At 34.2% G+C, this 14158-nt stretch overlaps 2 protein-coding genes across 6 annotated transcripts in view; both read right to left on the bottom strand.

Moving 5' to 3' along the window:
• The window catches only part of klc3 (kinesin light chain 3), a 248905-nt gene that overhangs the window by 125336 nt on the left and 109411 nt on the right, over positions 1 to 14158 (bottom strand). The gene's annotated exons all lie outside the window — the stretch shown is intronic.
• hif1al (hypoxia inducible factor 1 subunit alpha, like) overlaps positions 1 to 14158 on the bottom strand; it is a 28818-nt gene that overhangs the window by 13697 nt on the left and 963 nt on the right. The window contains exons 2-3 of the mRNA XM_055011985.1: positions 3419 to 3603; positions 1331 to 1491 (exon numbers count right to left, since the gene is read on the bottom strand). Of these exons, the coding sequence (XP_054867960.1) occupies positions 1331 to 1491; positions 3419 to 3603 (346 nt within the window). The remainder of the gene's footprint in view (positions 1 to 1330; positions 1492 to 3418; positions 3604 to 14158) is intronic.

Raw genomic sequence — 14158 nt, 5'->3', positions numbered from 1 at the left:
AAATGGAAATAAAGCCTTTGAGTTTAGACTGAGTCTGGTCAGAAAAATGCAAAATTTACAAACAAACATGTTTTTAGTCGCTGGACTTTGAGGCGAACTAAGAAAAAAGGCCAAAAAAAGGCAGAAACAAGTGACATTTGGCAGTTTTCTGATAATGTTTTGCACCCAGTAATCAGAAAACTAATTTGGAGACACGTTGGTGCAGCAAATGTACGATAAATAAAAATTTATTTAACTTGTTTTGTGTGTTTTTGTTGTCATTTTTGTGTAATTTATATATGTTTTTATGTCATTTTTGTGTGATTTAAGTATCATTTAGTCATTTTTGTGTTACTTTAGCATCTTTGTGTCATTTTTGTGTTATCTAAGCATCATTTAATCAATTTGTGTTAAGCGTCGTTTTTAGCCATTTTTGTGTTATTTTAGCATCTTTGTGTTTTTTCTGTTTTGTGTTATTTAAGCATAATTCTTTTGTCATTTTTGTGTTATTTTTGTGTTATTTAACCATAATTGTTGTCATTTTTGTGTTATTTAAGCATCATTTTGTCGTTTTGTGTTATTTAAGCAACATTTTTTTCAATTTTTGTGTTATTTTAGCATCTTTGCATTATTTTTGTGTCATTTTTGTGTCACTTAGGCACCATTTTTTGTCAGTTTTGTGTTATTTAAGCATATTTGTGTCATTTCAGTGTCATTTTTGTGTTATTTTAGCATCTTTGTGTCATTCTGGTTTCATTTTTGTGTTATTTAAGCATAATTTTTGTCTTTTTTTTGTCATTTTTGTGTTATTTAAGCATTTTTGTGTCATTTCTGTGTCATTTTTGTGTTATTTCAACATCTCTGTGTCCTTTTTGTTTCATTTATGTGTTATTTAAGCAGAATTTTTGTCAATTTTTGTGTCACTTTTGTGTTAAGCATAATTTTTTGTCATTTTTGTGTTATTTAAGCATCATTTTTGTCAGTTTTGTTTTTGTTACAGTTTAGTTTACAGCTAATTACCATTAAAACAAAAACAAAACAAATAACGCTATCATTCCTTTGAGACTGCAGTAACTTTAGTTATTTATGTAGATTTAATTTATTTATTACTATTAAATCCTTTAAAGTCTTGAACTTGAGAAACACTGGGGTTAGCATTCAAACTGCTAGAAAAAAAGCCGATGGAGATCAGTTTTTTCAGAGGAGGATGAAAACAGCGACGTAAACAGAAAAGCTGAAGCTGAAATGAGGGGAAAAAGCTAAAAGTACTGATGTCTGAACATCCTGAACACTTTATGGAAGGTTTTTTTTTAACTAGAATGAATAAAAATGAAATATTTTTGTGTCGTACCTGAGCGATGCCAATGTGTTTGTTGACGTTCTCCGTCAGGTAGATCATGTCTCCCTCCTCCGTCATCACCATGACGAATCCCGCCAACGTCTGAGGATAGAAGGAGTCCATCAGATCTTCTCTGGCTTCCTCCACCGTCTCCTCCTTCTCATCTCCAATTTCTGTGAAAATACGAATAAAGGCAGAAAAATCAGACGTAATTAAAAGTTTCAACACGTGTCTGAAAGCAGCTGTAGGGCTTTAAATGAAGCAGAACGTTCTGGAACTCTGGAATTCAAGCCTTTACTCCAAACTTCTCAAGATGAAAACAAACAAACCAAGGATGCAGAGCCTGGTTAGGAAAGTTCAATATTAACCCTCATGTTGTCCTGTGGGTCAAAATGACCCATTTCAAAGTTTGAAAATGTGGGGAAAAAAAATATTTTCACAGTGAAACTTCTGATGTCCACATTTTCAACATTTTTGGGAAATTTTTGAACATTTTTTGGTGGAAAAAAGAAATTTTAAAAATATTTCTTAAGAACATCCACAAAAAAATCAACCAAAATCCAGCGAATTTTTATGCGAATGTTCTTAAAGAAAGTATTAGAAGTTTTACTGATATATATGGAATCACTTTAGATATTTTTAGGATTTTTTTGGGAAGATTTTTACTCATTTTTTGAAAACATTTACAAGAATTTTCTTGCCAAATTTGGGGGATTTTTAAAAATAAAACTTTTAAGGGAAACTTTTAAGAAACTATTGAAATTTTCTTCCTGAAGGTTTTGCAAAGTTTCAGAAATTTGGGGAATTTTTTTGCAGAATTTTCTGATTTTTTTCAGACACGGAAACAATATTTTTTGGTGCCCATAAATGAAGACAGCAGGACGGTGAAACGGAGCGCAATTAACACAAAATGTGCACAAAAGTTTAGCAATAATTAAAGCTGCAAGCAGCGTTGAACGGGTCCAAACGTCTGGCTGTAACAGAAATGTCAAGTTGTTGACTTAGCTGACCAATGTCAAGGATTAAATCACATAGTTTCTTGCAGTGGTACGTGCTAACATAATAGCTACAACTTCCTGTTACCAATAGATGGAGCTATGACTGCGATAAAAATTTTTGAGTGTGGATGTCTTCAGACCTGGAGGCAGATTGAATCTTGTGCAGCTAAGATATAAACACTTCAATTTTCATGGCGAAACATCAAAATTTGCCACACCAGCAGGTGGCGCTATCACTATGATTGTATTTCAGCATATGGATGTGATCAGGGCAGGACTCTGATCAGACATGTAAAGTTTCAGGCAGATTGGAGCATGTGGAGGGTAGTTAGACAGCACTTCCTGTTTCATGGTGAAGCATCAGAGTTCACGGAGCCACCATGACCACACCCTTAGACTTCTATGGAACATTTTGCTAAGTTCTCATCACTAAGGCCGGTTGTATGTACTGCCCAAATGTGAGGCCTCTTGGAGTTACCCCGTAGGAGTAGTTAGCCACTAAAAATGAGCAAAAATAACAAAAAAATCTCACAGTTAAAGGACTTCCTGTTGGGTTTAGAGTGTGACTTTCTTTTGATGTGCTACATCTGGTGACCAAACTTAAATGTAGGTGAAACGTCCTGCCTGTAGTGATGATGCAGTGGGGCGCTATGGAGCCATTTTGCCACATATGCAAAATTTTTCGTGAGTTCTGATCTGTTTGCAAACTTCCACGAGTTGTTGAGCATGTTCGGCCTCAAAAATGTGATTGTTTTGGGTAGGGGGGCTGCACAGTGGCTTGGTGATTAGCACTTTGGCAGCTAGAAGATCCCCGGTTCACGTCCCAGCCTTCCTGGGATCATTCTACATGAAGTTTGCATGTTCTTCCTGTAGAGACTGTTTGTCTCTATATGCAGCCCTGTGATAGACCGGTGACCTGTCCAGGTTTTCCCTTGCCTTCACCCTAAGTCAGCTGGGATAGACTCCAGTACCCTAATGAGGGCTAATCGGTGTATAGATGATGGATGAATAGATCCTACTGGGGTCCTACAGTCAGTGTTGGGCCCAAACAAATAATCCTGCAGCTCAAACCTGGACTCTATGACGTCAAACGTCTTCTTACCGAGCAGCTGCTGCATCTTCAGGAAGCTCAGCACCACCCTCATGATGGCGGCTTTGTCCAAGTGGGCGGAGACTCGGCGTGGCAGCGGCAGCGTCCGGGCAAGTTCGTAGAAGATCTCCGTCTCCTGGCTCCGCCTACACCTGGCGGCGTCACGGGAACGAAGCTTCCTCTGCTCCGAGCTGGTCCTGGAGGAGGAGGATGCACAGTTAGGTAAACAAAACACGAAAACTTGTGAGACTTGTTCAGCTCTCATCTCTGCAAATATTATTATTTATCGATTATTCAGTTTATCTGCAGCTATTTAGTCCTGAATTCTTTCCTCCCACATGACAGTAAACTCAATATTGACATTTAAGGAACTGAGATTTGAGAAATCAACACTTTTTAACAATTTTCTGACAGAGAACTGATCGATTAATAGAGACAATAACTGACAAATTAATCGACAAGAAAAATAAAAGCCCTGTTAGTATAGAAATCATTGATAATTATTAACTATTTTTATCTCTTCAAACAATAATTAATGAACCAACCAACTACTAAATTAATCTGCAGCTATTTTTAAACATGAAATCATTGGTTTGAGTAAATATTAAAGAAAAAAACTCTAAATTCTCTGATTCCAGCTTCTTAAATTTGAATATTTTCTGGTTTTGTTTGGCTGTTCTTAATACATTATATCTATTTTTAAGTAAATCATATTTTTTTTGCCTGTTTTGATATATTTTTTAATTTAAATTTTATTGATATTCTGCACATAATTTTGCTGCTGCCTGTCTGATTACATGTTTATCATATTTTACAACAAATAAAATAAAAACAAAAGAAAGAGTTGAAGAGAATAAAACAAACAAAAATAAAAAATATAAAAAGTTAAAAAAGATATAAGATAATTAAAAAAGTAAATAAAAAATAATTAATTAAAATTAAGTGCTGAAGAGAATAAAATGAACAAATAAAACCATAAAAATTAAAAAGAATTTTAAAAAGTATGGATAAAATTGAATAAAATGAACAAATAAAATAAATATAAAAACAAAAATTAAAAAGAATAAAAATGAATAAATAGACAATAAAAGTAAAAATAAAAGTTAAAGAGAATAAAACAAATATAAAAAATGTAAAAAGTAAAAAAAAAATAAAGACAAGATAACAAAATGAGCAACGAAAATAAAAACGTATAAAACGTAAATAAATAATTAAATATAAAATTAGGGGTTTAAGAGAATAAATCAAACAAATATAATAAAACCATAAACAGTAAAAAGAATTTAAAAATTAAGCGTGAAACAGAAAAAAATGAACAAATAAAATAAACGTAAAAAAATATAATTTTAAAAAATATAGAATAAAAATGAATAAATAAAATTTTATTATTATCGTTGGTTTCAAATCAAATCAATAATCCGTGTTTTTTGTCTCTGCAAACATTAATTAATGAACCAATCGACCATTAAATAAATTTTTACTAATTGATTAATTGATTTGAGTGAATACTAAAGAAAAAAACCTCTAAATTCTCTGATTCCAGCTTCTTAAATTTGAATATTTTCTAGTTTTATTTGGCTGATTTTAATAATCTATATATTTTTTTAAGTAAATCATATATATTTTAATTTAATCCAAACTTTATTCATAAAAGCACAAAAATAGCCAGATTTAAAGAACAGCTGGTAACTTTACAGCTAAAACTTCCTGAAAAAGCCTCTTCTGTGTATTTAAAGTCAGCATTTAAAGACCAAAATCACTCAGAATTAATTTATTTGACATTAATTTATGACCAAAATGAGTTCAGTTTTCAGAGGAGTGAAAAAGCAAAGAAAACACGTCCAGAAGAGTGAAGGAATGTGGGAAAGACGCCAGAGAGGAGCAAAGAGTCAAAATAAAGATCTTATCAGATGTTTTCTTTTCTACAAACATGTTCGAACAACAACGACCTTCTGTTTATCTGCTGAGGAATTTTTATTGTTTAGTTCGAGTTAAACACAAAAATACATTAAAAGCAAAGCAAAAAAAGTAAATGAATGAATAGAAAACCACTAAATACTAAACTGTAAATAAAAAAGTGGAAAAACTGAGTTAAACAGAGTAAAACATTTACTAAATGAATCAATACATCAGATGAAACAATGAGACAAAAATGCCACATTTTAAGAAAGTGAAAGAAAAGAAAGAACAAACGCACAAAGAAAAGACTGGAGGCAATAACAACAAATAAAATAAAATAAAATAAAAATAAGGGTTATAGAGAATATAACATATATGTAAAAAAAAGAAGTAAAACAAATAAAATAAAGATAAAATAAGCAACTAAAATAAAAAGTAAATAAATAAGATTAAATGCTAAAGAGAATAAAACTAGCAAATAAAATAAAAGTATGTAAAAAAAAAAAGTTTTTAAAAAATAATAATAAAGGGTTAAAGGGAATAAAACCAGCAAATAAAATAAACACATTAAAAAAGTTTTTTAAAAAACAAATAAAATTGGCAGTTAACGAGGATAAAACAAATAAATACAATAAAACCATAAGAAGTAAAAAAAAAATCAAATAAAATGTTAAAGAGAATAAAACTAGTAAACAAAATAAAGACGCAAAGAAGCAAAAAACAAAATAAAAGATAGAAAAGCTTTTTAAAATAATAGTAAAGAGTTGAAGAGAATAAAAAACATACAAAAAACGTAAAATTTAAAAAAAAAATTTAAATTGAGGGTTAAAGAGAATATAACTAACAAATAAAATCAAATGAAAAGGGTTAAAGAGAATAAAATGAATTAATACAATAAATATGTCAAAAGTTTTAAAAAATAATGATGAAGGGTCAAAGACAGTAAAATAACTAAAATGTAAAAAAAAATGTAAAAAGCAAAAAAAAAACCAAACAGGTTAAAGAAAATAAAACTAGCAAATAAAATAAACACAGAAAGACATAAAAAATAATAATAAAGGGTTAAAGAGAATAAAACAAGCAACTAAAATAAACATGTAGAAAAGTAAAAATAATTTTAAAATAACATGAGAATAAAAGAAATTATTAAAATAAAAACGTAAAAAGTTTAAAATAAAACAAACACATAACAAAAAAAATAAATAATGGGTTAAAGAAAATAAAACTAACAAATAAAATGAACACAAAGAAGTAAAAAAAAGTTAAAGAGAATAAAACAAACAACTAAAATAAACACGTAAAAAAGCAGAATTCTAAATATATAAAACTATCATTCCAGATTATTTTAACATCTTCTGCTAAATCTGTATTTTTCTTAGTTTATCTGCAGTATTTTTAATCTCAGTGAGATGTGAAAATCTTTGTGTCTAAACTTTATGACCTGAAGGTTTATTTTCCCCAAACTTTGACCAGAATTGACTAAAACATCCCAAACTGGCAGGGAACGGAATGCGATTGATTTCAGCTGCTGGGAAACATCCTGATCCTCCCCCGCGGTGTTTTCCTCCCCCATCCTCCTGCGCTGCAAAGCTTCGACCTGAATCACAAAAACCTGCTGACGGGACAAAAGCCTGGTTTCCATTCAGACGGATTAGTCGCCAACGGCCCGAAGACAATCCTCAGAAAGCAACAAAGCAAGTCAAATAAAGGAGTTAAACGATAATCTGCAGCAATTAGGTGAAGATTTACTGAGTCTCCAAACAAAAACCCAAGAAGTAAATGATTAAAAATCTACAGAAGACAGTATCCGAGTGTCAAAAAGGTCAAAAACAACTCCTGACTTCAGACACAAACACCGAAGACAAAGAGAACAAACAACTACAGAATGAAAAAGACGTTGTTGCAGAGACAAATAGGCTGCAAACATCTGTATAATCTCACAAAATGTAGATCTGATTAGCTTTAAATCAGAAAAAGAATGAAAAATTGCGTAAAATTAGAGTCTAATAGTAGATTAAGATCAGCCTCAGTGTTGCTGCTGTTCAATCGTTCCTGTACTCGCCCTGGATTCTGTTTTATCTGATATAAGGTTACACAACATTCATGTTTTCCCTCCCTGTAAATCTGAAATACCAACACTGACACCACCTGGAACTCTGACAGTTTTAAAGAGGGTTATTGAAGCAGCTGATCTCCTCATTCAGCACCAGTTTTAGGTTTCCACCACACGTCTCTTGCAGCACATTTGACCACAGTTGGCTTTTATTCAACAATCAAACATGATTCAACTTCAACTTCAGCTTTACAGTCATTCAGCAATGTACGTAGTACACAGTTACACGAAATGACGTTTCTCACATCCATTTCACTGTGCAGAAATGAGGGTAATACTATAAAAAAGTTAAGAATAAATATCAGGTAAAAATAAATATAAGGTAATTTAAAAAGACTAAACTAGATAAGAAAACAAAAACAAAAGCACAAGCATACATCAGACACAATCATACTGATCCTGCCAAGTTTTCTTCTGAAAGATCAACCCTGTTGTCATTTGCCAAGAAACATTACAGCTCTACAGTCACGTTGGCAGCAAAACACAACAAATACTGGATGTTCTCGTCACCGCAGACGGATTTAGATGGTTTGTTGTCTTGATTTAGTCCATTTTACCAACATCTGAGCTGCACGTCGACAGTTGTAGACGTGTTTTGGTTTCTCACGTCTCATATTTGCTCCAATTTTTTGTTTTAATGACAAAATGTCCTTAAAAATAATTGCAAACAAAGCAAGAAAAGCACAAAAAGAGTCAAATCAGTTTTTAAAATCGACTACAGCTGGTGACGCGAAGCAAAGACATTGCAAAATAAGACTAAACAAAACAAAACCTGTTATTCAAACCAACTAAATCCCTCTGAGGTGAAAAGAATGTTCAGTATGTTGTTTTATGCACCTCGAACACATCATTCTCAAGCTGCAATGTTCCTAAATGTCTTCACAATTAGTTGAAAGCAAAACAGGCAAGTCAAGTAGTTTAATAAAAGGTTATCTTCCTGAGAAAATGAAAGAGAGACATGAACCTTAAATGCCCTTAAAACAGAAGAAAACAACCAAAATTTGGTATCCAAGGTGTTTCTATTAAGAATTAATCTAAAAATAAACCATGTGTCCTTAGAAATAACTGCAAAGCAAGAGAAGCACAAAAAGCACAATAAATTGCGTTTTCTAGAGAAAACGCGAGAAAAGACATCATATTACATGTAAAAAGTCGACTACAACTGATGACATGTAGCAAAGATGTTGATAAATTAGAGGAAAACAACAGAAAACTTGTTATTCAAACCAACTTTTATAACCATTCACTGCTAACCAAACAGAAAAAATACCATAAGAGGCATAAAAGGTCTTTAAAAAGTGTGTTTTTTAGAGAAAATGCAAGAAAATACAACATATTAGATGTAAAAAGTCGACTACAGCTGGTGACGGGCAGACTTTTTGCATCTAATATCACGTATTTTCTTGCTTTTTCTCTCGAAAACACTCTTTTTTTATATCTTATATGCCTCTTCTTGTGGTTTTTCTATTTGGTTAACAGTTAATTATTGCAAAACTTGGTTTTAATAAGTTTTCTGTTGTTTTCCCCTAATTTATCAACATCTTTGCTACAAATCACCAGCTGTAGTCGACTTTTTGCATCTGATATGCAGTATTTTCTTGCATTTTCTCGAGAAAACACTTTTTGTTATACCTTTTTTGCCTCTTCTGTTGGTTTTTCTGCTTTGCTAGCAGTTAGTTCTTGTAAAAGTGGGTTTGAAAAACATGATTTCTGTTGTTTTAGTCAATTCTAGCAACATATTAGCTGCATGTTACCAGCTGTTGTCGACTTTTTGCATCTAATATGCATTTTCTCTTAAAAAACACTTTTTAAAAACTTATTTGACTCTTTTTGTGCTTTTCTTGCAGTGTTTGCATTTATTTCTAAGGACATTTTGGAACATTTGGTTAGGTTTTTTTAGTATTAATTCTCACCAGAAATACCATTTTCTTCTATTTTACCAACAATTTAGCAGCACATCACCAGCTGTAGTCGACATTTTGCATCTAATATGTTGTATTTTCTTGCATTTTCTCTTGAAAACAAACTTTTAAAAATATGATTTAGGCCCGTTGTGTTGTTTTTTTCTGTTTTGTTAGCAGTTAATTATAGTAAAAGTTGGTTTTAATAGTTTTGTTTTGTTTTAGTCAATTCTAGCAACAATTTAGCTGCAAATCAACAGCTGTAGTCAACTTTTTGCATCAGCTATGTTGCATTTTCTTCCATTATCTCTACAAAACACATTTTTCTACCTTTTATGCTTCTTCATGTGTTTCCTGTTCTGTCAGCTGTTAATTGTTCAGACTCTGGAACAATGCAGCTTGAATGTCACGTTCGTGGACCTAAAGACAACAAATACTGGACGTTCTCTTCACCTCAGGGGGATTTAGGTGGTTTATTCTTACCAGAAACATGAGAATAACAAGTTTTCTAATGCTTTCCTCCATTTTGTCAACATCTTTGCTGCACGTCTCCTGTTGCAGTCTCAGAAGACAGTTTTGAAACTATTCTAAGTTAAAAAAACATCTGAACCTCAGTGAGAACTCTGGGTCACGTAGAGAAACTGCTTCTTTATTCATGAGGAACGCTTCGCTCTGAGCCAGGAAACTGTGGCCGACTGTTAGCAGATACAGAACGTCTGTCAACAGGAGACAACAACTGGCCGAGAAACAAACTGCTGAGGAATTCAGCCTGGGAGGGTCGCATGAGGACTCCGTCACACTGACGCTCTGATTAGAGCCGTGGACGCCTCAGGGGGCCTCGGCGGTTTATCTCTTTGTTCTCTGAAGGCGTGCAGGTCGTGACCCTCAGGGGGTCGTGAGATAAACTTAGAGGTCGAGAAATGAGCGACAGGAAGACGGAAAAACAAGAAGGAGGATCAGGTTCTGTTTTCAGGGCTTCTCTGATGAAACAACAAATAGTTTTACACCTAAAAATACTACTACCACTACTACCACTACAACAACTACTACTACAACAATACAACAATTACTACTGCCACCACTACTACTAATTCTACAACTAATACTAATTCTACAACTACTCCAATTACAACATGACAACAACTATTCCTACAATTACAACTACTACGACTACAACAACAAAACTACAACTACAACTAATACCATTACAACCACTACTACAACTACTACTACAACACTTACTACTACTACAACACTGCAACTACTATTACTACTACCACCAATACAACTACTACTCCTACAATTACAACTACTACTACTATTACTACAACTAATACTAATTCTACAATAACAACAAAACTACAACTAATACTATTACAACCACAATTACAACTACTACAACACTGCAACTATTACTACTACAACTATCAATATAACTACGACTACTACTCCTACAATTACAACTACTACTATTACTACTACTAATTCTACAACTAATACTATTACAACTACCAATACGACTACAACGAAACCACAACTACCACTACAACTACTACTTTTACAACACTTACTACAACTACAACAACATTGCAACTACTCCTACTACAACAACCAATATAACTACAATTACTAGTCCTACAATTACAACTATTACTACTACTAATTCGACAACTACAACTAATACTATTACAACTACCAATAAAACTACAACAACACTACAACTATTACCACTACAACTACTACTGCTACTACAATTACAACAACAAAATTACAACTACCACTACAATTAATACTATTACAACCACTGCTACAACTATTTCTACTAAAACAACACTGCAACTACTACAACTACCAATACAACTACTACGACAACAACAAAACTATCACTACAACTAATACTATTACAACCACTGCTACAACTACTACTACTACTACCAATACAACAACACAACTGCAACAACACTACAACTACCATTATAACTAACACAATTGCTACTACTACTACTACTACAACTATTACTAATACTACTACAACAACTACTACTACTTGTACTACTTTAAATAACTTGACTGCCGGTAAAGTTGTTGCTGGATTTTCACAGAACACAAAGTCTTCGAACATCTCGAATTACTGTGTGTTTATTGTGCGTGTGGCTGTGTGTGTGTGTTTAAATGTGTGTACGTGTGTGTATTTGTGTGTTTAAATGTGTGTATTTGTGTTTATGTGTAGGAGGAGTGTGAAGCATGATGGAATCCTGCAGCAGAACAAACTGTTACTGAACAGTCACGCCTTCATCGTCCTCTATCACACACTAATGTTTAATCTGCACATTGTGTGTGTGTGCGTCCGTGTGTGTTTACAGTCGAGAACACGATGTCCTCAAATGTCCTCGAACTGGAGGCGGCACCTTCAAAATAAAAGCTGCAGACTCCGAGATCAAAACTGACGTAAATGTGAGGAAATCCAGAACAAAGAGCCTGAAACCGAATCCAGAATAAACACACAAATATACACACACACACACACACACACACACACACACACACACACACACACACACACACACACACACACACACACACACACACACACACACACACACACACACACACACACACGTATGTACAAGAACACACACACTACCACACACACGTGTCAATTCCCAGCTGACGGTGAATCAGACTCCCTGCTCTGGCTGGAACACAAAATTCAACGCTGCAATTAGGAAGTGTGTTTTTAGCAGCTTAAACTGTCATGACACAAAAACACACAAATACAGACACACACACCCCGCCGGCTGCACGCACTCAAACCCAAACTACTGAATTGGCAAAAAGGACCCAAGCAACAGCTGGTATTCTCCATTTCTACAATATTTTCTTGTATAAAGGAACCAGAAAGTGCTTTTAAAGGATAATTAATGCAAGTCTTATCTGCAGTATTACTACTATTGAACCATTATCCTTAATACTACATTACTACTACTATGACCTCACGTTCATCTGCAAACACGAATGTCACCAGCTGTAGTTGTGTTTTTGCATCTAATGTGATGCTTTTTCTTGCATTTTCTCTAGAAAACACCTTTCTAGGCCTCTTATGGTGGGTTTTCAATTTTGATAACAGTTACTTGTTATAAAAGTTTGTTTGGAAAACAGGTTTTGTATCGTAACTACGCCATGAGGCGGAGTTATGTGGCGATCGGTGTCAGTGTTCCACCCACACTGAACGTGGCCGACTTTTAGATCATGGCTTTAAGGTCCTACAAGGCAGTCAAGAAGCCCTTGATCAATGAGAGACAGAGGTTAGCCCGGCGTTGTTGGACTCAAGCACACAAGGACTGGACAGACAGGAATTGGAAGAAGATTCTGTGGTCAGACGAGTCCAGTTTCCAGCTTTATCTTCCTCCTGCTAATGTGAGGGTACGCAGAAGGCCAGGAGAAGCATTATCTCCAGCATGTACAGCATCTACTGTCAAGCATGGTGGAGGCAGTATCATGGTTTCGGGATGTATGAGTGCTGCTGGTGTTGGTCACCTCATTGAACTCTTGCACCATTCTCCAAACCCACATGCTCCCTTCTGCACGTGCACTGTTCTGTCAAGGTCAGAACTGGATGTTTCAACAAGCTAATGCCCCTTAATGCCCCTTTTAATGCCCCTTGAACACATCCAGGGCCAGCAGAACTTGGCTGCAGGAGCACAGTATCTAGGTCTTAGCGTGCCCAGCTCAATCTCCGGACATGAAGTTTGTTTCAAAGCGTAAACCCAAGAATTTAGAAGAATTAAAAGCAGATTTCAAGAAGAATGGGACCAGATTAGCCCCCAACAGTGTGAAAGGCTGGTGGGGAACAATTCAGCCAGGATTAGAGCTCTGCTGCTGCTAATGGAAGGACCACTAAACATTAATATGATGGTTTATTTATTTTTTGTTCAGTTTTGAACACATTCTCTATTATTTGTTGATTTTGATACCAACAATGTTGAGAACTGACAGACTGAAACTGTCAAGAATTTAGTTTTGTTAGTTATTCTTGTAAACAACAAACAAAAAAAATACCATTTGTATTTGTTTGTCTTCTTTTGAAACATAAAACAGATTTTCCCACCATTGTATTTTCTAATTTAATCAATAATTTGTTTACTTTGTGATCACAGCTTCTTAAATATGTCTAAAAACTCCTCATTTCCTGTTTGATAGACGAGACAAAGCAGGAATTTTTAGGCTCTTTTCATGTCTAAATGATCTAATCTGATCTTTTAGAGGCTCGACCTGCAGAATCTCGGTGCCGGACGTCACCTCGCAGTCGATAAATACAAATAAAAGCTCGTTGTTGAGCTCGACGTCTTTAAAAACGTGCAGCATGTGGATCAGCTGAGGACAAACGCTCCAAACACTGCAGGTTTCTGGTTTCATGCTGGATCGGAGTCAAAAAAAACAAAACAAACGCCACCGAGAGCAGAGAGGAGGAAGAAACGATCCTACAGCTTCAAATTAAACCAGAAAAACCAACATTTTTCCTGAGATTAACCCATGAAAGCTCATTTTAAAGACGAAAACATCACTTAAACAGACACGTTAATGTGAAACTGATTATAATTTGTCCTCCTGGGCCACCGTAGTTTCTGATAATCACATTAAAATAGACTTAAATCTAAATTACAGACAGAAAAACCAAACACAGAGCGACAAGCATAGCAGGATTATTCTAAAAAACACACTGCTGCACCTTTTCCTCATTAAATATCATCAAATCCAAGATAATCTGTGCTATAATGCAATAAAGTGGATTCTTTTCAATTAAATGCAATTTTTGCAGAAATATCACAACACAAAGCC

Source organism: Amphiprion ocellaris, chromosome 7 (genome assembly GCF_022539595.1).
Source record: "Amphiprion ocellaris isolate individual 3 ecotype Okinawa chromosome 7, ASM2253959v1, whole genome shotgun sequence".
In the NCBI taxonomy this organism is placed as follows: Eukaryota; Metazoa; Chordata; class Actinopteri; family Pomacentridae; genus Amphiprion; species Amphiprion ocellaris.
The sequence above is the reverse complement of the archived record's forward strand: the minus strand, read 5'-3'. Positions and strand labels throughout refer to the sequence as shown.